The 25,364-nt window shown below is 40.8% G+C and overlaps 2 protein-coding genes across 4 annotated transcripts; one reads left to right on the forward strand and one right to left on the reverse strand.

The window, feature by feature from the left end:
• The first annotated feature begins 1,743 nt into the window (after positions 1–1,743).
• LOC107393904 (kinesin-like protein KIF2A) lies at positions 1,744–19,713 on the forward strand. Of its 3 annotated transcripts, XM_054731456.2 has the most exons (22): positions 1,744–1,935; positions 7,383–7,477; positions 10,680–10,802; positions 12,058–12,112; positions 12,350–12,469; positions 12,679–12,723; positions 13,732–13,832; positions 13,931–14,026; positions 14,099–14,153; positions 14,229–14,391; positions 14,519–14,609; positions 14,688–14,751; positions 14,822–14,913; positions 15,001–15,143; positions 16,635–16,839; positions 16,932–17,042; positions 17,122–17,189; positions 17,376–17,501; positions 18,421–18,568; positions 18,655–18,756; positions 19,183–19,318; positions 19,405–19,713. In XM_054731456.2, exons 1-22 carry the CDS (start codon positions 1,875–1,877, stop codon positions 19,488–19,490), a joined length of 2,286 nt encoding a protein of 761 aa, XP_054587431.2. In that variant the 5' UTR covers positions 1,744–1,874; the 3' UTR covers positions 19,491–19,713. The 3 variants fall into 3 exon arrangements, with proteins under 3 accessions (XP_054587431.2, XP_015828010.1, XP_070402190.1); XM_015972524.3 differs by lacking the exon at positions 12,679–12,723; XM_070546089.1 differs by lacking the exons at positions 12,679–12,723; positions 17,376–17,501.
• A 1,585-nt stretch (positions 19,714–21,298) lies between these two features.
• On the reverse strand, positions 21,299–25,329 carry dimt1l (DIM1 dimethyladenosine transferase 1-like (S. cerevisiae)). The gene is made up of 12 exons (XM_015972526.3): positions 25,145–25,329; positions 24,652–24,725; positions 24,259–24,345; positions 24,093–24,154; positions 23,893–23,986; positions 23,759–23,808; positions 23,556–23,679; positions 23,356–23,448; positions 23,223–23,287; positions 23,087–23,150; positions 21,678–21,784; positions 21,299–21,602 (listed from the first exon to the last, which is right to left on the reverse strand). The coding sequence occupies exons 1-12, from the start codon at positions 25,200–25,202 to the stop codon at positions 21,560–21,562; spliced, it is 921 nt and encodes a 306-aa protein (XP_015828012.3). The 5' UTR covers positions 25,203–25,329; the 3' UTR covers positions 21,299–21,559.
• Positions 25,330–25,364: the final 35 nt, after the last annotated feature.

The raw sequence follows: 25,364 nt of genomic DNA on the forward strand, positions 1-25,364 counted from the left end.
TTGTTTCTCTATAAAGCAAACTCTTTATTTGAATAACAGAAAACTGAAGTTGAGTGACCCCTTACAGGTGGTCTGCTCCTGATAAGGTCTATTTAGAGAACAGACAGCTGAGAACTCTCCAGCAAATGCTCCATGTGCTGGGAGGGGTGTGTGCGTGCGTGCGTGCGTGCGTGCGTGCGTGCGTGCGTGCGTGTGTGTGTGTGTGTGTGTGTGTGTGTGTGTGTGTGTGTGTGTGTGTGTGTGAACACACTAGCGGATGACTGACCAAGAGGAGCTGGTAGCTTCTGGAAGGAACACAATCTCACTTTTCATGAGTTGGTAAACGTGTAGTGGTTAGGAGAAGTGTTGGGGACACAACTTCTGCAATTTCCTTAACAAAATACGAATATATAAAATCAAGTAAAATGCTGAATATTTTTGTCTTTCTGGCCTGATTAGTCATTTTTATGTGCATCAAGCCTATTTGTTTCTTCCTGTTTGTTCAGTGCATTGTGTCTGAACATTTTAAAGTTATGAAAACATGATTTTTAACAGTCTGACTGCTTCGTATTGAGACTTGCTCTGGACGTTGAGATTTTAAAAACACATAGAAGCCAGAATGATAGAGATCTGATGTTGGGTTGTCTTTTTGATTTTATGATTTTACCTGAATACCTCCTCCAGGTCAGGGACAAGGTACTTCCCCAACTGGATACTGAGGAAACACTAGGTAAATGTAAACATAAATAAATAAATAAATAAATAAATAAATAAATAAATAAATAAAAATGTATGAATTAATTAACTTAAAACATATGTAAATATGTATAAAAGTAATTTAAAAATGATAGATTTAAGATAAACTAAGATTTACATTTACATTAAAAAACTTTTGGTGAAATAAGAAATAGTTTGTTATAATTCAGCTGGAAGACCAGGCTGGAAGTGCAGTAAAATATAAAATGAAAAGACATAAGACTTGATGTAAACTATAACATAAATTTATTAGCTTGAGAATGAACAGATAAGTTTTGAACTTCATTTAAAAAAAGTCAATACTTTTAGATATGCTCAGGTCCTCCAGAAGGCTTTTCCACAGGGGAGAACAATGGTAAGAAAACCTTGCCTCACTGTGGAATATAGTGGTAATTTTAGGTAATCAGGGGCCTTTTTTCTGGAGTACCTCCAAAGGGTTGGTGAGGTAAAAGCAAATCTGATAAATCAGTTGGACAAAATAATTAACAGCAATAAAAACCAATAAATGAATCTTAAAATTTGTTGTAAAATGCAGTAAACCAATGCAGAGACTTGGAGTTGGTGTGATTGGAAGTTTCTTTATGGCTTTTGTTAACATTTCTGCAGCTGGAACAGCTGTGGCTGAAGTAAACTTGTCTTGGGAAGACCAGAAAACAGAGCATTACAGTCATCAATCAGAAACTTACAAAGCCTTTGTCATTTACGTCTATGGAACATATAGTATGTAAATCTTAGATTTTAGCTGAATTGGCATATTTTTATTTAATGAATGAATGAATGAATGATGATGATGATGATGATGATGATAATAATAATAATAATAATAATAATAATACTTATATTTATAATTATATACTTATAATTATTATTACTATTATTAATAATAACCCTGGCTGCATCAGAAAGAGACACGAGACTTTATTTGACTGAGGCTCATCCTGTCACAGCCCACTGTAGGTCAAGTTTTTTCCATATTTTATTTTGAAATCACCGGGACGGAAACTGTTCATGTAGCTACGTAATGCTACCTCATTCTGTTGCCCGCATCTTCCCAAATCAAAAAACAGCGAAGGAGGCTGCATTTGTCGGGCTTAAATTAAGTCTTTAGTTCTGTAGTTGCTAGTTTTAAGTGATGTAGAATGGCATCGGCCTTTGGAAAGATAGTCGTGGGTACTTATGTGGAGATAAAGCGGAGTGATGGTGAGTTATACTCTGTCTGTGCTTCTTGTCGCACTCTCTGCAAGTTTTTTAGGGATCTTTGTTGCTGCGGTTTGGTGAATATAGCAACCGTTGTTCATAGCCGCAGACCGAAACGTTCGCGTTAGCATTAGCTGCTCCTAGATGGGTAATATCGGTAAATGATCCATGGGCGGTGAATCACCACGGCCTTAGCATTTGAATGGAGGGATTATCTTTGTCAGCAAATTTAAAATAAATTTACCTCATTTGTAAATTATCGTTTAATAAAAGCACATGCAGCCAGTGCCAAAGTATCAAAACCCAGCAACTCATTATCTGTGGTGCATTTTCACAACATAAATTATTTATTTTGCCTTGAATTAAGAACAGTTAGACTAGCCATGCTAACTAACCAAGCAAGCTAGCTTAAACGTTAAAGCTTTAACGACAGCGGCAGCTAATGGCTAGTTTAGCGGCTAAAGCTACTGTTTCCCCGGCATCATAACATCAGCCACTCTTAAGTCTAACATAAACCCCTGTCAGTTAAGCTAACAAGTAGTTTACATGTTCGTGTGTATTTTTGTTGGTGTTTAGGTTGTAAATATATTCGGATCAGTATTTTGTTGAATGAAAGATAGCTTCTGAAGTTGGATTATTTTTTTCCCCTTGTAACGTTAAAATGACAAGACAATAGACTAGACAGGCGTGTACTAAAGACACACCTGCTTACACACCTGCCTTTCTCATTAAGAATAGAAGTGACGATAGTTCTTTGTTTCTGCGCAGGATTACGCTTCAAATTACATACATTATGCTGACATAATAACAACATTCATTCTATATTAACGGAGAACTTGACAGATTTGCACTCCTTCAGTACAGCGTGGTGATGCAGTGGCCCTGAAAAACAAACGTCCGGCTGAATGGGAATGACCCCTAAATATGACTTCTTTTTCTTGGTGTGCGTTTTTCCCCCCACCCTCCTTGAGTAATGGCTCAGCTCTTATTTTGGTAGGAACAGTCAGGTGATTGAAAGGTTTCCTGTTGGTGTGTCAGTGTTGGGTTGTTATAAACCTTAAAACACCAAAACATGATCACTGTCAGAAGGCCAGAGGTCTAATCCTAGTTGTGTTGATGAGCTTGCCTCCACGTGCAAGACATGTCAGCAGTAAAATTGACAAAAAAAAATTCACTGCAGCCCAAGATGGGGAAGTATTTTTCTAGTCAGTTTTCTACATGTTGCATGTGTCCAGAACAGGGATTGCCCTCTCTTGGGGGTTAGTAGAAGGGCTGGTTCAAATTCAAGCCAGATTCAGGCCATTAGCCAACACCCCATCTGTCACATCCAACTCCCTTGTTTCTGCCAGAACTCTCCCTCACTACCTCAGTGTTTTTCTCCAATTTTCATATTTGCTCTAGTTGAAAAGCATAATTTAATGGGAATAAAAAGTTTTTTACTCAAAGGGTGGCTTACTTTGTTCAGACTCTCAAAAGGTTAGCAAAATTTCTATTTTATTTTACAAGATGCAGCATCTGATCAAAATGCCTATGTCAAGCAGTTTGACTCTTTTGGGCTTTTTATAGCAGATCAACACTGAGAAAAAACTGAGTAATATTTCTTAACTTGAATGCTTTTATTAACAAGTGTTCAAAATTAACTGATGCTTTAAAGGGCTCTGTTCCACCGGCTAAACAGCGGTGTCGACACACCCATTCACCTAGGTGTTCAAGTAAAAGTGGGACAAATATTCACTCATAAACATCTGTAACTTAGGCTTTCAGGCTGTATAATGATAAAATGTGTGCGTTTATGTAGACAGGGTTGCCAGTGTGTGTGGTGGGGTGTATCTGAAACTTGTCGGTATAAAGTGTCACCCACTGAACATATGGTGCTCATATGAAACCTGCTGGGAGTTTTTGTGCTGAAAGAATAATTGATGTAAATGTTATGGGACAGAGGATGATCTACCAGCATAACTGAAAAAATGTTATTGCTTATTCTTTCACAAACGCCGCTTGACGTCGGTTTTAAGAAGTAATCTCACAGCAGCCAGTTTGTGGCATCCTAATGTCTGACAGAGACAGGAAGTTTGTTAAAAATAGAGGGAAAGCAGTTTTGGGGGCAGCATAGAGCTGTCCTTTGTGTCCTCATGTCTCAAGGCTTCTGGTTAGACCAGTTTAAACAGGCCTAGAAAGGTGTTTTATAATAGAAGCAACTTTAGTTACAGTTTGTGATGAAATATTTACATTACAGGGATATTAAATTAGATGTGTGCCACAAAATATTAAAGAATCAGATTTCTGGGCATGAGCATACTCGGCACACCCCAAGCAGAAAAAAGCACCGCTGGTTATTATTTCACTTCTGTGTTTTATTTGTCACTGCAAGAAGCATTTCTAATTTCTAAAATCAGCAATAACCTTGTTCTGTTTGAACTGTGTGGGAGAGCACACATTACACAGCTGCAGTGTTGGGATGAGATCAAATTCTGTTTAAAAGTAGTTTGGAAATAGCTTTTTTCTCCATTGTCTCAAAGTTAACAGATCAGCTTTTTCTGCGTTGTGAAACAGTTGCATAAATCGGTAAAAGGTGCAGCTGTTCAGAACTAGGGCTGCAACAAACGATTATTTGGATAATCGATTAATCGGATGGGGTCTCGACACGATTAATCGATTAATCGGATTACATGGGGAAATTTTTAAAAACTGCTAGGGAAACGTTATTTCTCTCCTTCCTTCACTTTATTTAACACAACATTATTAGAAAACAGTTCAATAGCAGAAAAACAACATGCCATCACCTAAATTGTCTTATAAAGTGTATAGACAGAGACCCTAAGCTACATCTATCTGTGACCTAAAATGCTTGGTCCAAGTTAAACAGCTTAAGGGCAATTCTCATCTGTTTTGTTTGATCTCATCTGTTAATATTTATTTTAAATGTAATTAAACATAGGCTGTGAATTAATCAAAATTGATCAATATTTCCAAAACTGACTGAAAAAATACCAAATAAAACAAAAGTAAATGAATGCCATCCTCCTTGCGATGATGCCCTGGGCAACTGCCATAAAGTCACATCAAGAAATGCTGCTGATCATTCCAATGATCCCAAATAGACTCACATTAGGCCACATGAAAGCAACTGAACCCAAAAATATATTAACCAGTATATAACTGCACTCTCACACAACACGCCTGCAGCAACAGTTAGGACTCCTCCCTCCCTTTTAAAAGTGTTTTTGCTTCTGAGGACATTGTGGTTGTAAAACCACATGCTAGTAGTCTGGCCCCGGTGTGATCAACCAGTTTCTGCGGGAATGTGACGGCGGAACCAGGGCCAGATTAACACTTTGTTGTACCCTGGGCAACAATATTCAAGGGCTCCATCATCACGACCCGAGGATCACCATAATGTGGTCACATACAGAATATTTTACTGTAATATGCAGTAAATATACTCAATACTTGAATGCCTGACAACACGTAACCCGCCCAGAGTAACCTTTGACCCACCTCGTGTGGACTGACCAATGAGGAGAGGGTCTTAAACTGAGGCCCTCTCTTCATTGGTCAGTCTGCATGAGACTGACTCTCAACTGACATTCAGTCGTAGGCAGCGAAGCTTCTCTGTGCAGTGCAAAAGTCCGGGTGGACAGTTTGTTTAATAGGGTGACCATATTTCCATTTCCAAACAAGAGGACAGGGGATCTGTGCCTATGACGTCACACTATGGCAATGCCACACAAACCATGTTGGGACCCATTTTTTGTAAGAACTAAATTAATATCAGATTCTGCCAATTAAAGGGCTCTAAAACAATTCATATGTAAATATTTTGCATATTTAATGCAAAATCTAATTTTTCTGCTTTAGTGCTGCAACAAGGTTTTATTAATAATAAATTATTATACCTTTTGTTTTACTAGAGCATCGGTAAGCTTCCTGTGCACAGATGATTAAGGATGCTTGTTTCAGCTGTGAGATTAGACGATAGGATCAATGAAAAAATAAGTTGTCACACACTCCATGGAAACTTTCAGAGAATCCACAAATAGTGGCTTTCAAATGGTTTTGTTACTTTTTGCAAGTTTTTAAAAGAAGCAGATGAGACAGCATGTCTGATAATTTAGTTTTTCATCTGATAATATTAGAACATGTCAGTAATGTCTGAGGGGCTTTTATAAACACCGTATAACTAACACTCCTGGAGAGGGTATGAATTACACAGAGGCTTCTGGGGAGCCCAGTTATGGGGGGGGGGGGGGGGGGGGGGGCATTTTGCCTTGGCCCCCAAAATGTCTTGAAACGGCCCTGGGTGTGTGACTGAGTTTTGAAGGTGATCTGAATTGTATCAGATGTATAAATATGACATGTGTATAACTTATTGTTTTTTACTGGTAAAAACGTGTCGTGGTGATAAATCTACCTACATTTTACTTTTCAACACTTTGTTTTGTTTTCTTGTTTTTATTTAACTATATTCCTGTCCTGTCTGTCTCTCATCTTCCTGCATCTCCTCATAATTCTCCAGAAAATCTGTTGCCTGGATTCTTACCTTTTCACCTCATCAGTTACTTTTGAGCAGATCAAAGGGATCTCCTGACCGAAAAGCGCAGAGCGCGTTTTCGATGCTGCGTGAGGTGACATCACCACAGCACAGGTGATGAGCTCTGCAGTAGCGAGCTTCAGGCACAAATAAGACAGAAAATAGAGAACATGTGCGGACATGAACGATCGTGTGCTAATTATAGTTTTTTGGTTGCGCCACTTTGAGAATGGACCGTGCGCTGGAAGCAGCTGCCTGGATCGCTGCGCGACAATGCGGAACCGGTTCGCAGCAGCGCAAGTCTGCCGTCTCTCCCTCACGCTGATCTGCGGCTCTCCCTCGCGCTGATCTGACTTGCTCTGGTCTGCGCGCAACGGCGGGCGGGAAGGGGGGGGGGGCGCTTTTGGAAGAGTTGTGCGACACAACGAATCGATGACGCAATTCGTTGCCAACGCTTTTAGTAATCGATTTTCATCGAATTTATCGATTCGTTGTTGCAGCCCTATTCAGAACGCTGATGCATCTTTGCTCACTAGCTCCCATGGTGTCTTTGAATAATGAATACTGAAACATGATGTTTCCTGGGACGTGATGATGGCAACCTACAGCAGTGAAATCCACACAAGCAGATATGAAAGGATTTAAGAGGCTTTTTACAGCTGTTATCTGGCCTGTGGCTAGCAGCAGCTGTGGTTGCCTGTTATCTGTAACGGTCATGAACCCACACCTCTATGACGGGATTTGATTGTCCTTAAATGTAAAAGGTAAATAAAACACGGTATTAAACTAGATCAAAATATGTTAGTTCATATGAATGATTGTTACAGTTATTAAAAATTGTCACCAGATTTGTTTAGAAGCTGAAACGATTCTAACTGTTGAGTGTTTTGTTTTTTTTGACAATTTTCTTTTTTTACAGGACGTATTCATCAGGCAATGGTGACCTCTCTAAATGAAGACAACGAGAGTGTAACGGTGGAGTGGATAGAAAATGGTGACACAAAAGGGAAGGAGGTAAACCACCCTGAACCCACCAGCAGCAGCTTGAGCTTTTATTTTCAACATCTATAAATAATGCATCCAGGGATTTTCCTGTTCTGCTGTAACTTTCATGCATTTTTTATGGCTCCACCAGAAATTACCTTGTGTGCACAAGTGTGACTAAGTTTATGCAGCATGTTCATTTGATCACAAGTAAACTCATTTACCTGTGAAGGGTTGTAGAGTCAGCCAGTGATAGACTTATAAGAATTTTTCATCAGTTTGTTCATCTACCTGATTTAATTACCCTTGTACTAAAACGGATAGCTACAACAGTAGAATACATGCAGCTGGCATGCAAGAGAAATTAACTAAATCACATTTTACAATAAGACAGGGATTCCCTAAATGTGGTGCGCGAGCTGCCGCTAGGGGGTGCGCGAGGTGAAAAGTGTAATGGCTGCGGAGCTCAGAGAAGTCTGTCATATGTCACCATTAACATAGCCAGAAACTCATTTGTGGGTGGGCCAAAGAAAGAGTAAGTGGGCCCAATAAATGTAATTCAAAACAAGTATATTTTGCGTGTGTGTGTCCTCTGCATGTGCCCTAGCTTCATAATAACAATGCGCCGAGCTTCAGCGCTCTGGCTTGGCGCACACCGATATACACCGATATGTTCCGTATTTGATCATTTTTAACGATGGAGAAATCTGAAGGTGGTGAGTCATTCTGATTGTAATTAACACCCTGTCTCATGCAGGTGTTCTGACATTGTAAACCTCACACACAGAACATTGTGGATGTAACAAAATAAATCAAGACACGATTCCCATCTGAGCATTTTAGCATTATTATATTATTATGTTAGCACACTGACTGTGGGACAGCATTCTAAACGTGGCAGGCTATTAACAGCGTGCTGAAGATCTGAAGTTCAGAGTGCATCTGTCAGAGGTCAGACGCGTTCCAGCGGAACCACGGCTCACGGGTGCACATGTGAGCACATCTGGGCTGGGCAGAAGTAATTTTACAACATTGGTTTAAATAGCGCCAATAACGAGACGCAGTGACTGGAGCGGCTCATGAAGCTGTGCCGCACACACACACGCACACACACACACACATTCAATAAGCATGCGCGCCGCGCTGCTACTGCAGCATTTGTTATTCCAGTCCGTTTGGCAGCGGATCGTAGATTCAGCCACACCATGAAACAGCAATAAGTCGGTCTGAGGCAAAAGTGAACCTCATGGCTATATCTTTTCCATCTTTTCCCCTATCGACATTTGATTACGCACAAGTAGGTAGCCAGTTCAGGTTTACGCAGAGCAGAAGGAAGGAGAGAGCTGGCGCCACAGGTTAAACGTTCCTACTTTAAGAAAACCGTTAAATTGCATTTTTTATGTGCTACCTGGGCACTCTAAATATTTATTTAAAATTAAATCAAAGGAAATTGTAATGGTATTGAATGTTTATTAATTACTATTTAAAAAATGAAAGTGATGGGGAAAAAGGTCGATCTTTTTTTTTTAACCCTGTCTGTCGAGTGACTGTTTAGCTTGAAGTCTGATATATATATATATGTATATATATAAATAAATAAATAAATATATATATATATATATATATATATATATATATAGCCATGCCCTGATGTGGGGGCTGGGGAGTGCGTCGACATGGTCAGGACATAGAAGGGGGTGCGCGGCTAAATAAGTTTGGGAACCGCTGTAATAAAACATTAGATATTAAAGAAATACTTAGCAACTTTTTCATATTTTTAAATCATTTTTTTGAGCCAGTATGTGTTAAATGACCCTTTAGTAAGTACATTTTATTTATATAGCACTTATCACAGACACAGAATCACAAAGTGCTTCACATAGATCAAAACAAAATAAAACCTTAAGTCATAAAATCATAATGATCTCAAAACAGATTACCATTAGAAAAATAAAGTCATAAATAATATCATAAAACAAATGAAAGATGAATACACGTTTGAGTAAAAACTAAGAAAACAAAAGATTTATGTAAAAGCAGCTTTAAATAAAAGGGTCTTTAGCTGTTTTTAATAGGGTAATGAAATGCCACTCAGACCCCCCATTGCCCTGTGTGGCCAGAATACTGCGTTTGCAACTTCAGAGTGCTTGTGTGGTCTGTTGGATTTGGAAAAAAAATGTATCTTACATTCCTTTCACTGCAGTCTTCTTGCTGCATGCTTTCTGCTTGTTTTAGATCATGAGCACAGCTGATTTGTTTAATTTAGTGATGAACCGCCCCTGCAGACAATAATGAAGCTGGGGAGATGTTTCAGCTGTCAGGTTAAGGTGTTAAAAAGACAAATCCACCGCAAGGAGATAAGTTTTGCTTTCAGTTCTACTAAATGGACACTAGGGGGTGATAAAAGCTAGCCAAAGAGCAAGAGCAAGTCACTCCCTACCAGAGTCTTACTCCACTCCCACTTCATGTTTGAAAAATGCAACAAATGCTGGCAGACTTAGAGGGCGGAGCCACTAATAAATACACGAACACACAGGCTCACATCGACATTGTTACATCATAATGTACCAGCTAATGTCATTGTGTACCTCTTAGCCAATAGCGATGGCAGATTTAAGTTCAAATGCAGTGCAGTTTTTACCTGAAGACGACGCAACCCCGACAGTTTTAGGCAGAATATTTAAAATTTTAGTAAAATGCACTAAAGTGCCAAATTATTGACTGCCTGTCTCTACAGCATGATTAGATACTCATTTATAGTTTATCAGCAAAATAAAGTTAATTTGGGGGGTGACTTGCTCTTTAAATATATTCTGTTGTAATGTTTTTGTTGATAGAAGCTCATTACTACTGTTAAAGTGTCTTTAAGTAAATGTTTTATAGTAGATGAGCTTGTTTAGAGTACAAAATAAAACACTACTACTGCTGTCTATTTATATGCAGCTTGAGCCCTGTCATACACCCTTACGAATGTGACTGCATGCAGCAATTTTTCTGCTTCCTGAGTTCTGACCAGAAACAAACCTGAAGCAGCTAATAATGTTATATTTCTGCCTTGCGTCCATGTTAGGCCATCCATGTCTTCATTTTCCTTCAAACCTCACTTTTAGTAGTTCTGTCTTCAGTGGTTATATTTAGTTTTTGGTTTGGGAAAAAATTTGTTTCACTTTGAAATGTTCACGGTGAATTGATGTGCAGTGTGGTGAATTAACACTTTTCTGTTCTTGCGTAGATTGACCTGGAGAGTATATTTACACTTAATCCAGATGTTGCTCCAGATGAGGAGATTGCCCCTAGCCCAGAGACCCTGCCCCCTCCTACACCCACCTGTGTGAAGGTCAACAAAATTGCAAAGGTGAGTGCTGTGACGCCACCTAGACAACAGCTAGGTTAGAGCATGCACACCCCTTTGTTTTAGAGTTCACCTGAGACTATAAGGCCCTGTCCACACGTAGCCGGGGATCTGCCAAAACGTAGATATTTTTCTACGTTTTGGCCTGTCATCCACACGAAAACTGAGTTTTTTCACACGAAAACAGATCTTTTTAAAAACTCCGGCCAAAAGGAAGATCTGCGTTTTCTCCGTTTTGGGTGTCTGCGTGTGGACAGACAAAACCGGAGTTTTAAGGTCCGCAACGTCACTTTCTGCGACAAAAAAAATGCTGACATCACGTGTGCGACCTGTGTTTACACTAGCCGACAGCATGGATGCCCTCAGAGCTGCGCTCGCTTTATCAATTGTCCAAGCGCTTTTTGCTTGTTTGTTTTTGCAAGCGGAATTACTGCTCCTTGCGGAAGACCACAGAAGAAGGACGAGGTTAAGAACGGGGGAAGTACTGCCGCCTACAGGTCTGGCATGTCCTTAACGTATTTATCCGGATACATGTGGACAGTTTTTTTTTAAACGAGGTGGTGTGGACGCAAGTTTTTGGAGGGGCGGATATTCGTTTTTTAAAAAACCCGGCTACGTGTGGACTAGGCCTAATTAAGAGAAATCCAAGTAGATGTTTTTCATCTAAATTATCCTTGTTGTAATCAGTGAGCCCCCCCCCCCCCCCCCCCCACACACACACACACACACACCTTTTGGGTAATCCTTAGATCCGTAATCCAACTCCTTAGCTGTTATTCAGTGAAACCATTGTTTGATGACACAATTCTGAAACAATTTTGTATATTTTTAAAGGTTTTTAGATAATCAACAAGGTCCTTCTTAGAACCACAAACTCTTCTTCTTAAAATGTGTTAGCTGCGTTTTTAAATGGCTGCATAAACACTGAAATGATTCGTGGACACCTTGAATGTGTCGTAGCTTCCAACCCACGCTGCTGTTTTCACTTGGCTAAATGACTTTTGTGTGTGGGCGCGGGGTGTGTTATGAGTGACATCTCGGGCATTAGCATTAAAAGAGGAGACCTCTGTAATCTGCACTAATCTGACTCTTTGGAGTTGAGTATTTCTGTGTGTCTAGAGGAGATTAGTCATGGAGAGCAACATCACCGTTGTTTCCTTTCTCCGAAGTAGGCCCCAAATATAACGGCAACATTTGGAGTCAAACACAAATCAACAGCAGCTCTAATATTTCCTGTGTTTTTGTTGCTGTTTTACAGAACCGACGAACGATAGCACCTAGTAAAAGTGAAACTCCATCCAAAGACAACAGAGGTTTGTTCATTTGCTTTTAAACTTTATTTAAACACAACACAGGATATTCTGCTCTTCTACAAGTATTTCAGATATCATTAAAACATTAAAACTTTCAGCAAACTGGACAGAAAATGTAGAAGGAAAAGCCTTGAAGAGGAAAAAACTGATGAGACTTTGGGTCCACGTCATTATATTTAGCATGCCATTTAATATGAAACCTTTTTTTTTTCTATCTTTGTGGGTTTTTGACTTCAGCTATTCCAACCCGGATCAGACCTCCACAGTCTCAGCAAGTGGAGCCTGCCCCCCCTCCTCCTCCTCCCCCACAGCCTGCACAGCCGACTCAAGCCCAGACCCAGCAGCAGCTACAGAATGGTAAAACGCTTTAAACCGCTGGACTAACAATCCTGGGATTTTGGGATTATTTTCTTTTAGGAAAACTATTTTAGCCAAACATCTATGTAGAAGTTGTAAATGTTGTTAAATATTGCGAAAGTATTCAAACATTTTAGAGATTTCTGTTTAATCCTTCAAAAAAAAGCACAATTTAAAAATGTTCTTGTTTTGTTAATCACAATCATCAGAGTCCTCACATCTTCTGATATCCAGAAAGGAGTTGGGACAGCTTTGTATGTATCATCTCTCTGTTACCCCTCTTACGGTACTTTATGGTGATTCTGATAGATTTCCCAATAGAAAGTGAGTCTTAGTCTAACGTCGAGATCAGAAACCCAAACGTTTCCCCTTCAGAGCTGTGGTGTTGCAGCTAAAGGATGATCTTCCATCAAACAGGCTTTCTGGTTTGGTGTTGTTTGGCTGCACTGCCTTCTCCTGGCGTGATTTCTGCTGAGTCAGCAGTACACCCATTAATAAAACCTCGTGTACTATGCTGTGTGTCATTCAGACCATAATAGTGTTGTAGAGCTCACAGTCATTTGATGATCTCCTTCACTAATCAGTCCCCCACTTAGCCTGAGTCTGAATAACACACAGTTAGTGATGCTGAATTCCTCTTTTACTTTCTTGTCCCATTGCTGACCTAGATCATCTTCTTTGACCAGATTACAGCAGATTATTAATCCTTCCTTGTCATAGTCTGGTTTCCTGGGACTGGAGCCAGCGGGGTTTGGGTCAGACTTGGCAGTGAGACACTGATGCTGCTGCAGACTCACAATCAGATGGTTTTTATATCTAAGAAAGCAGAAGTGTTTTTTACTCACATGGTGCTGCTGTTGCTAATCCTCTGGGATTGACCTGAAACATTAATCACTGGGTGTACTCTGGGCTCATTTTGGGATTGATTTATGATTTATTGAGAAAATCATGTTTGACTTGATTAAATAATTGTAAATATTAGTTGAGTAATACGGTTGTGTCTGGTTAAAGCTGATTAGAGTAATGCATACGATGGGCGAAAGGCTTGAAAGGCTTTTTGTTGATTATCAAGAGAATGCAGCCAGTGTTCACTAGAAAGCCATGTGCCAGCCTCTGCATCACTCTTCAGTTTGGAGCAGGTCCAATCAGGAAGCAGCGACGAGGCTGAGGAAGTAGAAAAAACAGACTGTTGCAAAAACGAGAGGAAAAAGAAACAAAATATTTTATACAGTTTACTAATTCCTCTCCTTTCTTAATCGTAGCAAGGAGGAAGTCAAACTGTGTGAAGGAGGTGGAGAAACTGCAGGAGAAAAGAGAAAGACGTCGACTTCAGCAACAGGAGCTCAGAGAGAAGAGAGCCCAGGTGCCACTAACGGACTAATTAAAAAATAATCCAAATGAACGTATAAGCCTTTAATTCCTGAGTAGGTTTGTGTAATTTTGTTGTCTTTTGTTGTCCAGGAGGTGGACGCTACCGTTCCTAATTATGAGATTTTGTACATGATCCGAGATTTCCGAGCCAGTCTGGACTACCGGCCCTTAACCACAGCAGACGTGGTGAGTAGATGATCTCTATATGTATACATTTGTTTCTTATTATTTATTAATATGAAGTGTTTTGCTTTAAAGATTGAAGAGCACAGAATATGTGTTTGTGTGAGGAAACGTCCCCTCAACAGGAAAGGTAAAAACGTTTTATTACAAGGTCATTAATGGATTTCTCTGTCTAACTTTCTGAAGCGTTGAACTTGTTTTCCAGAGCTGACTGTGAAGGATCTTGATGTGATCACCATTCCCAGTAAAGATGTGGTGATGGTTCATGAACCAAAACAAAAAGTAGACCTGACCCGCTTTCTGGAGAACCAGACCTTCCGCTTTGACTATGCCTTTGATGAAAGCACAGCCAATGAGATGGTCTACAGGTCTGCGACATCAGTTCAACAAATAGCTAAACTATACATTTAGTTTGCTGCATGAAAAGAGCTTCCTCTTCTACTATTTGACTTTTCTGGATGAAAGTTAAACTGATTGTTTCATCTCATCCTGCAGGTTCACGGCCAGACCGCTAGTGGAAACCATTTTTGAGCGAGGCATGGCCACCTGCTTTGCCTACGGACAGACGGGCAGCGGTAAAACACACGTGAGTAAAACTCAGTGGCTCCTTGTTTTTAAGTTTGAATGCTTTTTCCCCACGCTGCTGTTGTGTTCGGTGTTTTAGACTATGGGTGGAGATTTCTCTGGGAAGAACCAAGACTGCTCTAAAGGAATTTATGCATTAGCAGGTGAGCGGATCAGCAGCGTTTTCTAGACTTGTTTTAATATGGAAGGAAAATCTCACCTCTTTTTGTGCAGCTCGGGATGTTTTTCTCATGCTGAAGAAACCCAACTACAAGAAGCTTGAACTACAAGTGTACGCAACCTTTTTTGAAATCTACAGTGGAAAGGTGAGTGGTTTACTCCTTGGTAAGGGTTTGGACTCTCTTTAAATGCCGTGCTCAGTGATGACGGCCGTGTGGTTTTTGTGCCAACAGGTGTTCGACCTGCTGAACCGTAAAGCTAAACTGAGAGTCCTGGAGGACGGGAAGCAGCAGGTCCAGGTTGTTGGTCTTCAGGAGAAAGAAGTCAAGTGCACAGAGGACGTCCTGAAGCTGATCGAAGTAGGAAACAGCTGCAGGTACGACATTAACAGCTGTTTTGATCAAGTTATTAAAGGTATTCATTATGTATGTAAACAGCTTATGAAAAACGAAGCTGTCCTGCTCATTTTACTGTTTATGTTCATTGTTAATACATGAAATTAGGGATGTCCCGATCCGATCACATGATCAGAAATCTGCTCGATCACGTGGTTTCAGACTCGATCGGGACTTGGGCTTTACTTCCCGATCCAAGCCCCGATCCGGACTCGGATACTTGGTTCAAATTACAGGAGAGCAACTTGGTTCTCCTTAAAGGTCGTCAGGCTCCCCTGATGCCCTTAACGTACACACCCAGAAGGAGCACAAAAAAGATCCAGTTTCTACCAATATTATATTATTTACATGGACTCAGCGTAGCGGGGATTCTTTAGAGCAGAGATGCAGACCGCTGATTATTCATGAACTCCAGCTGCTTCTGCACACGGCCACAATAACATTTTCTAAGTTTCTAAGTGGCGTCACCAAAAATATACAATTAACCCACAGTCATTTGTGTCCGTTAATTTTCTCTCTGGTAAGTTCTGTCTGTATTTGAGCATGACGTGTGGACGTGCTCGCGCTGCAGCGCTCATCACTGGCTAGGAATGCACCGATCAGGTTTTTTGCTGCCGATCACCGATACCGATATCAAATAATGCTGATCACCGATACCGATCACCGATACAGATCACGTGGATTGGCCAGAAATTTTCTACAACATTATAATGAGTGCTACAAACTACATAATCTGGGAATAAAGGAAATGTAACCTAATCTAAAATGGTCTGATCGGTCTGCTTTGATCTATTTTGAAAACTCCGATCAAAACCGATAGGGGCGCTATCGGCCGATTGGGATCAAATGCCAATCCATCAGTGCATCCCTATCACTGGAGCAGCACACACTCCGCTTTTTTGCGGTCAATAGATCAATTTGACCTGCTAGTTAAAAAGTTAGTTGTGAGGTGAAAAAGAAGGAAGCAGGCAGATTTTCTGGAGGACTGGGAGATGCAGGAAGATCAGAGACAGACAGGACAGGAAGATAGGAAAATAAAAACCAAGAAAACAAAACAAAGTTCTTAAACAAATAAAATGTAGGTAGATTTTATCCTACTACACGTTTGTACCTGTATAAAGCAGTAATTTATCAGCATGTAGTATTTATATACTATAAAGTGAAGAATTTGTTATTTTGTAGTTGATTGTTCAAACTACCTCACAGAAGTGATCTGTTGTTAAATATTTAAATAAAAAGGTAATTAAATAAAAAATAAGGAACATTTTGGAACTATTTCTTCCTTTTCTTTATTTTTATTTTTTTATGTATCGAAAGTATCGGATCAGGACTCGGTATCGGCAGATTCTCAAAATCAAATGACTCGGACTCGGGGGCAAAAAAACCTGATCGGGACATCCCTACATGAAATACTTCTCTAATGGTTTATTAGCTGCTGTTGTATATCTGTATTCTTCCTGCTGTTTTTCTAGAACATCAGGGCAGACGTCGGCCAATGCTCACTCATCACGAAGCCACGCTGTATTCCAGCTCATTCTCCGGAGGAGGGGAAAGATGCATGGAAAATTCTCACTCATCGACCTGGCGGGGAACGAGAGGGGAGCGGACACATCAAGTGCAGACCGTCAGACTCGTCTGGAGGGAGCGGAGATAAACAAAAGTCTGCTGGCCCTTAAGGTTTGTACATGAACCATTTTAAAAAGAAGATAAATTCTCAGTAGTTTATTGTGTTGTTGTTTCTAAACCACCAGTTTCTCCTTCTGTTTCAGGAATGTATCCGAGCTCTTGGTCGTAACAAACCCCACACTCCGTTCAGGGCCAGTAAGCTCACCCAGGTCCTGAGAGACTCCTTCATCGGGGAGAACTCACGCACATGCATGGTCAGTCTCTCATCTGCATCGTTATCCTGGTTGTATACTTGTTAAGTTTGTTAAACTCAATATTTGTTTTGTTCTTCAGATTGCAACAATCTCTCCTGGGATGACATCCTGTGAGAACACACTCAACACGCTACGCTATGCTAACAGGTGGGAATAGCCTGATCTGATGTAAAGATGTGTTTTTTCTGTAGAGACCAGAATCAGTGGTTTTAGGTGATCTCTGAAGCTCTCGCTGACTCTTTGTACACCCTCCCTCTCTCTTTCCTGCTTTGTTTGCCTCCTGCCGCCCTTGCTCTGCTCCTTTGTGCCGTCATGGCCGGTGCCGCCATGCAGGGTGAAGGAGTTTGGCATTAGTCCATCCGACATCCCCTTCTCCCAGGGCAGCCAGGGTGGTCGCCCTGAGCACTCGCCCACCAATACCTTTGAGTATGATGAGTTTGCTGCGACCTCTCCCAGCAGGTCAAGCACGGCTCAGAGCGCTACACTGCACGCACACACTAATGCACTAATTCAGCATGCATGTTGTCTCATTATTATAATCACACCCATGAGCTCATTATTATTCACTTGATCAGCTGGTCCGTTTTTCCTCTTGGCTTTTGTTTCTGTGATGCACTGTTTTCTTCACCTCAGCTGTAACTTTTGTTTTCCCTTTCATCTTGTGACTTTTAACCTAAAGGTTTTCCTGAAAAGTCATACATCTTCTGAGTGGGTTTCATTTGTGAGTGAGACGTCTGCATGTTGCTGTGTGAGCCGGAGGTGTTCAGTCAGAAGGAAAACTGGACTTGAGCCATTAGTAAAAGCAGGATGTGCATTTGTTTTGGCTAACTCAGACGGCGAAACCTTTCACAGCTCAAGTCTTAACCCTTTGATGCATGAATAATGAAATCTTCAACCACGATTTTTTAAACAATTTTTTTCATTCATATTTAGGTGTGAATGAAACAAATTTCAACAAATATCTTTTGTAAAATTTTGTTAATTTACAAATAGTTTATTACATGTCCAACTCAGGGGACAGTGTGCGTTCTGAACATGAAATGTGTTGGCTTGACTTGCTGAAGCACAAATGGAGGGGCTCACATGCAATAAAGTCTTCAACAGCTGTGCTTAATAGCAAAAATAAATAAATAACAATTTTGAGTACCTGTCCACTGTAGTGACCATTATGCACCAAAGGGTTAATTATCTCTGTACTGAGGATTGGGGACATGGCAGTGATCCCTCATTAGCTTCACGATGCCTCATTAAACATCAATTCCACCATCAGCTACCTTGATAATATTTATTTATTTTTTGCATGACCTAACTGCTCATTTCATGTAAACATATTTAACCTCTCACCTGTGTGTTCCTGACTGGTTTAATGTCTTTCCAGGGTGAAGGAGCTCACAGTGGACCCCAACCAGATGATGGAGGGAGGACGACCCAACATCCAATCCGTCAACCAGCTGGATATTTTAGATGAGGAGTGGCTGAGTATCTCACCGCAGAGAGACGACCTTAAACTGCTCTGTGAGCAAAATGTAAGTAAAGAGAGAGGGGATTGTTTCTGAGGGCCACCATGTTGTTTCTGATCCTATTTTCTGCTGATTGTTTAAATGTTTCCTAGGAGGAGGAGGTGTCTCCCCAGCTCTTCACTTTCCATGAAGTTGTGTCTCAGCTGGTGGAGATGGAGGAGCAGGTCCTGGAGGATCACAGAGCGGTTTTCCAGGTTAATCTTACATGTTCTCACACACCACTGGATGGTCTGTGTTTGACATAGTGCCTTCTAGAGTCCTAGAGCCCACCCACCCATAAGGCACTCTACAACAGTCATTCACCCATTCCCACCCTGGTGATGATGTGCTACGATGTAGCCACAGCTGCCCTGGGGCACACCGAAATAAGTGAGGCTGCCCTAAACAGGCGCCACTGGTCCCTCCGACCACCACCAGCAGGTAAGGAGGGTTAAGTGTCTTGCCCAAGGACACAACAGCAGCCATTCCCTGGCTGGAGTCAGGATTGGTCTTACAACCCCCCGATTACTGGATGTGAACAACTCGCTCTACCTCCAGATCTACTGCTGCCCACAAGCTGTGTGATGAGTTTTATCTCGGCACAATAAGAGAGCTAACCCTCAGCTGTCTTCTCTGAGCAGGAGTCCATCCGGTGGCTGGAGGATGAGAAGGTGCTGCTGGAGATGACAGAGGAGGTGGATTATGATGTGGAGTCGTACGCCACACAGCTGGAGCAGATCCTGGATCAGAAAATAGAAATCCTCTCTGAGCTCCGAGGTATAAGTACATCTCTGAATGGTACTTTTCTGTAGAAAACGATGGCTTTGAATCACTCTGATGGTGTCTTCTCTCCCCCGAAACAGATAAAGTGAAGTCGTTCCGCTCTGCGCTCCAGGAGGAGGAGCAAGCCAGCAAGCAGATCAATCCCAAGAGGCCACGTGCTCTTTAGAGCCGGAGGGAGAGAAGGGTTAAGTTGCACATTCAGAAACATTACCACTAGATGTTTGGCACAACTCAAGTTGTCACTAGCAGCTGTGAAAACACAAATTCAAGGACTGTAACAGGATGAAAGAACTAACAGAACTGACTTGTTAGAAAATTAGGAAGGGAAACGTTTTTCTTTCCTTTTGTTTAGTTTTTTCTCTGAATGAGATTGTTTCCTTCAGTGTTCTTAAATTATTTTCTTTTATACTTCTTTATACTTAGCAGAGTTCTTTAATCTGCTTTAAACAGATGTTGAATGAAGATGTTCTAACGTTTGTCACACAGAACCAGTGTTCTGGCTGGCATGTCTGCATGTGCACTCAGATAGCTTATGTAAACCTCTGCTTAGTCCTCCGTTCTCATCGTGACGTCAAATCTCATTGTGGCGTCATCTTTTTCTTTCTTTCTCAGTTTTTACTCGTTTGAAGAACTCTTTAAAAATCACTTTTTGTTTGTTCCCTTCCTCGCGTTTCTGAGGTCTTGTAGTTTGCTTCAGGTCTGTGCCGGCTCGTTTTATACTGCAGAAACATTTCCACCCATTTAACTCTATTGTAAAGAAACTAGAAAGAACTGTTAATAAATGTATGGTGAAGACCAACAACCGTCTGTTTGTACCAGATGTAGTGCGGGATGACGTTAGTTCTTTTGTTTTGACTGATTTAGGCGACGGGTTTAAATAAAATGACGCTTTCAAAAGATGGACTGAAACCCCTTTGAATGTGGAAAAACTAAATCCAGCTTCAAAACATTGTCAAATTATATTAAAAACCTTTATTTTCCTTTCTAACCCTTAATACTGAGGGGCTGTGGTATCTGAACACCTAAGGTTTCCACCTGATCCTTGTTTAATTCAAAAATACCATGATAGATCTGAGCTTCAGTAACATCCTTGGTGTGTTCATACTGTGTCTAGTTTCTAATTCCATTTTTGGTTCTTTTTAAAACACGGGAAAGGTTTCTCTTTACCTTGACGATTTCGTTTGCCGCATGTAATTTTGCGGGGGGACATGCCCCCCCCCTTTCCAAAGTCAAGTTTTGACCCCTGCACTTTTTACCATCCAAAAACAATATTACACTATATTAAATTGACACTGGTTGCGCTCTAGGACCAAGCAGAAAATGATCGTTTGTGTTGAAGCCCATTTCCCATTGGAGCATACTGTAAAGAACCCCCCCCCCCCCCCCCCTTACTTCTAAAGTGAAAATTACGTCCATGGTTTGCCGACTGCAAAACATCCTCAGAGCTGACGCTGATTGTGGCGTCACTTCCAACTCAGTTTATCCACGGCCAGCAGAGGGCGACAACGTCCTCTGCTGGCCGCTCTCCCCTCTCTGATGGTGCAGTCCCATGCGAGATCCAATGTGTAGACCCCATCGTCTCTGTTCATGGTCCCACATCCACGTCTCCTTATCTCGAATCTTATATTGAATTACTTGTCGCCCTCTGCTGGCTGTTACGGTTATCTACAATTACAAACTAACCACAAATGCAACGACTGACCAGAAACGAATTTCATTCCCTGGTTAGTGAATTTTACAGAAAAGAAATCTGTATAATTTTTTAAAAGATCATTCCTATGAACATAGCATTCATTTAAAAAGTCTTAGTTTATTTTTTATTCAGCTGCAATTTTCCTAGTGTGTAAAGTAGTTTATGAAAGTTATTTATGCTCCTTTCAGTTTATGCAGGTGTTTTAATTTTGATTTCCCCATCTTCATTCTAATCCAGTTATCTGTGTCATATAGTCTTATTGTACAGATGTGAGAAACTGATTTAGTTAGGATCCCAGATGTTTTTACTGTCAAACGAGAGTGATGCAGATTTTTTACCTGCACATTACATGGTTAAGCTTCTGAAGATTAAACAAACACACACACAGTCCCAAACTAATCCATGCTCATAGGCAGAAGTTTAAGATAAGACTCAATGTGAGCCGTTTTAATGCACCTATTTTCAGAACTCTGTTCGTTTGAGCCCAACTCCAGGACAGAAACAGTCACTTTTTGAGCATCAGATGTCTCAGGAGGCTTTTCTTATGAAAAGTGGATTCCTGCGGAGTTGAATGCATGCAGCAGCCTGAGGATGAGAAAATACCAACACTTATGAAGATGTTTTTGTAATTGAAACAATCCACTCATCAAACTAACTTACACCATGAAGTCATCGATGTCCATGGACCTTGCTCTCTTCTCACTGAAATTAGCCTCCTGCAGAACACTCTCGATTTTTTTGCTGATACTAAAATCTGCTGGAACTTCCTGTTGAGATTAAAATGGTTTAAGATTCAAACTCACTGATCGATTAACCCAGTAGCAGCTGTAACGGAATGAAATGACTGTTTTCCACCAAAAGTCATTTTCCCCCTCCCCTCTGACACAGAACTAGTCAGCATGACATATGGCCTCAAGGTCTCATGCATTTGCTTCTAAACTGCTTCTTTCCAGCTCGAGAAGAATGAAGACAAGGAATCTCCTTTTAATAAATTAAAGAACTCTTATTTTTAATAAAGCTAATCAAACAAAGTGTTAGTCAATAATAAGATGTGAACCAGCCTGTGAAATCAAAATATTAATTACTTTATTATAATCCTACAGAATATAATAAGTAATATGTCTTTAAATGTTTCCACTAGGACTGATCTCGCGTAGCGCTAAGACATGACACATTGCTTTTACTGAACCAATCAGAATCTGCCAGATCTGACGGAGGCGTGGTTTTGGTGGTGCTTGGTAAATCTGTCATCTTTTCATTCGACCATAAACCAAAACATCCGAAGTATAAAACTACGTCCACGTCATCTTTAACGCCAGTTCAAAGAGTTCTAGAGAAGTTGGAGCGGCCAATCCGTAACTTTCCTCTTCAGCCGAAAGAACCAACGACAAGCTGGATAAAATCTGTTGCTGTTCGAACTGCTGCAACTGTTCCTTTCAGAATAAAATCTGAACCATCACGACCCAGTTTTGGGTCTCGCTAGATGCCAACAAAACTGTCGTGACCCGGAAGTATCTCACAGACTGGTCTGGTCGGCACCCGCTGCTTTTCCTACCGGCTTCGGTTCCAGAGAGGGTCAAGCTGGACCTCGACATTCCCGATCTAACGGGGATTTCCACAAGGGTATGTAGGCCGATGGAATGGCGTCGAATGTGTTTATGAATCTCCTAACCAAAGCTTATCGCGAAGACATCACCTTCATTTCCCCACCAGAACTAATCGTTTCTTCGGATTTGCAGGTTCTGAACAACGTTCCACATTACATCATTCACCTTAGTTACACCACACATTTAGTGTTAAAGTTAGTCTAGTTTTAATTTGTTTAGTAATAAATCTTTAAACTTTTAAAACCTGACTCTCTCTTCTGTTGTCTCTGAATTAATACGAGGTTGTTACATAATCCCTGCAATAAAAAGTTCCAATCTTCTGGTTAAACAGTACCCATGATTTCGTATTTACTATGGAATCTTATGCCTTATGGCTTATTAAATAACATGTAAATTAACTCATTACACAGCACAGGATGGGATTTGTTTTGAATAAATGAAGCTGTTGAGTATGTTACTCACCACATTGTGGACAGAACAGTGAATCCTGTAGTTCTTCTCCAGCAGCTGCTCCACTGCAGAAGACCTGGAAATGTAAAAACAAACATCAGACTAAACAGTTCTTATAATTCTGAGTCTAAAGTTTTTGTCTGCTTACTTAAACGCTGCATTCAGGGTTTTGTTCTTGCGTACAAAGGCGATTCGAACCAGACCGTCCCACTCCTAACGAAGACAGAAGTTTAGTACATAATATGCTCTTAAGAAGATCCACCAGCAGAGCTAAAACTCACCTGGAAATTAACTGGAGGAGGAGGATTTTTCGGTTCTATCCTAACAACACTTGACTCAACTTTAGGAGGAGGGCGGAAATTATTTTTGCCCACCTGGAAAAAGGAGAAAAAAAACAAAGAAGAAGAAAAAAAAAAGATCAGCATGGGAACACAGATATGTGTTTCTGTAAACCAGCGAGTGTCTCAGACAGTGTACCGACCTTCATGAGGTGGTCCACACGAGCCAGCAGCTGAGTGTTGATGGACAGCCTGCAGTACAGCTTATCTCCGGGTTGGGCAACGAGCCGCATAGCAAACTCCCTCTGGAACATCAGCACTGCACATCTGTACAAAAATAAATCTGATGCATTAAAAACAAGATGTTAAAACAGCTACGCCCATCAGTAAGCCCCAGCTGTCTCACCTAAAGAAAGGCCGGTGCAGCAGGAGCTTGAAGACAAACGGTGATGAAATCTGTACATGCAGGTAAAAATAATTACAATGAAAAGTTGCTAAGTATGTCAAATCAGGTTTAATAGGAGGACGACGTGTGTTTACCTGGTAAGGTAAGTTAGCTACACAGATGTCGAAGAACGGCAGATCTGTTTTTAACACGTCACCAACTAAAACCTGAAGTTTGGTCTGCAGGGGCCTGTTGATGGTTACAATGTTTAGTCATTGAAATGGTGCTGTTTTTCCACCTACTGCTAAATTTCTAAACAAGGTATCTAGTGACACCGGCTGCTGCCTTCACTCACGTGCACTGGACTCTCTTCTGAAGTTCAGCCACTAATCTGCAGTCCAACTCACAGGCAACCACCTGCAAAAGCACATTACTGCTTGAATTTCAACAACAAAAGGGGATTCTACTTAGGCTCTAGGGATGATGATCTGGATACTGTGCATGTATCATCTACAGCTCACCTTCTTGGCTTTTTCCAGCAGCTTTACAGTCATGTTACCAGTACCAGGTCCTACCTCCAGAACGACATCTGTGGGTCTCAGAGCAGCCTGAACAATGACAACAAATCAGCTGCAGCCACTTATAAGGAAGCTCGTGTGGTCCCTCAATGAAACCCATGGCAACCACTGGGCCAAGAGTGAATGTAAAACAGCTATGATTGTTTTGCTTTTAAAGCCTGGCAGATTTCTCTGCGATCATTAAATAGGATTCTGTAAATCAAAGCAAGTTTAAATTGAGATGTTCCTTATCACGCTGTAATCATGTGCTTAAACAGCGTAGTCATTACAGGATTGTAACTTTAATGAGGTAAACAGCGAAATCATAAACTCCCAGAACACTCCCGCACATCCTACCTTTTCTATAATCGCATTGACAACTAGAGGGTTCTTCAGGATGTGTTGGCCAATGCCAGTGTTGAACATGATCCCTGAAAAAAGCAGCATGCACACACGGGGTTTCTGTCATCATGTTCGAATTTAAACTCAGTTTTTATGCAAGATGCAGTTTGCAAGTCTGATAAAGTTGCGTTTAAAACGTATGATCTACGCTAGGACAAAAGCTCCTAGTGAGAAAACAAATCCAAAATAATTCACTCAACAAATAAACGATAAAACGAGTTTCTACGGCTGGAATTACCACATACGCAACTACTTTGACCCTTTTCGTCATTAGACATTTGATCCAGAGTTATCCGAACATTACAAAAACACATTATTGTACTTTATAATAAATAAATGTAGTGTAAACCTCGTATGTGGCGGAAGAAGTATCAGCTTGTTGTAAAAACATAAGCTCTTTAAACACGGTTAGCTAACATGCTAAACCTAAACCACTACTCGGACAAACCTTGACTTTTAACGTCTTGATGTTGTCGACTTTTCTTCTCAGCTTTCACCTTCGGCATTTTTATGTCAGATCCAGAAATAAAATAAAAAATAAAAAAATCAAACGAAATATCTAGAACTTCCCAGGCTTGATAAACACGTGTGGGCCTTGTTCTTCTTCTCTTACAGAAACGGACACGTGTTCTCTCTGTCGCTCTCTAGTGGAGGTTACAGCAATTGTT

Source organism: Nothobranchius furzeri, chromosome 17, assembly GCF_043380555.1.
Source record: "Nothobranchius furzeri strain GRZ-AD chromosome 17, NfurGRZ-RIMD1, whole genome shotgun sequence".
In the NCBI taxonomy this organism is placed as follows: Eukaryota; Metazoa; Chordata; class Actinopteri; order Cyprinodontiformes; family Nothobranchiidae; genus Nothobranchius; species Nothobranchius furzeri.

Bases quoted from the DNA above. Each gene is read 5' to 3' on its own strand.
- LOC107393904 (XM_054731456.2), top strand. From the start codon at position 1,875: ATGGCATCGGCCTTTGGAAAGATAGTCGTGGGTACTTATGTGGAGATA. The intron at 16,840-16,931 runs GTTTGTACATGA...CTTCTGTTTCAG, and splicing joins AAAGTCTGCTGGCCCTTAAG to GAATGTATCCGAGCTCTTGG. The intron at 17,190-17,375 runs GTGGGAATAGCC...GCCGCCATGCAG, and splicing joins ACGCTACGCTATGCTAACAG to GGTGAAGGAGTTTGGCATTA.
- dimt1l (XM_015972526.3), bottom strand. From the start codon at position 25,202: ATGCCGAAGGTGAAAGCTGAGAAGAAAAGTCGACAACATCAAGACGTT. The intron at 24,346-24,651 runs GTAGGATGTGCG...GTCATTGTTCAG, and splicing joins TCAATGCGATTATAGAAAAG to GCTGCTCTGAGACCCACAGA. The intron at 24,155-24,258 runs GTGAGCTGTAGA...GTGCTTTTGCAG, and splicing joins TGCTGGAAAAAGCCAAGAAG to GTGGTTGCCTGTGAGTTGGA.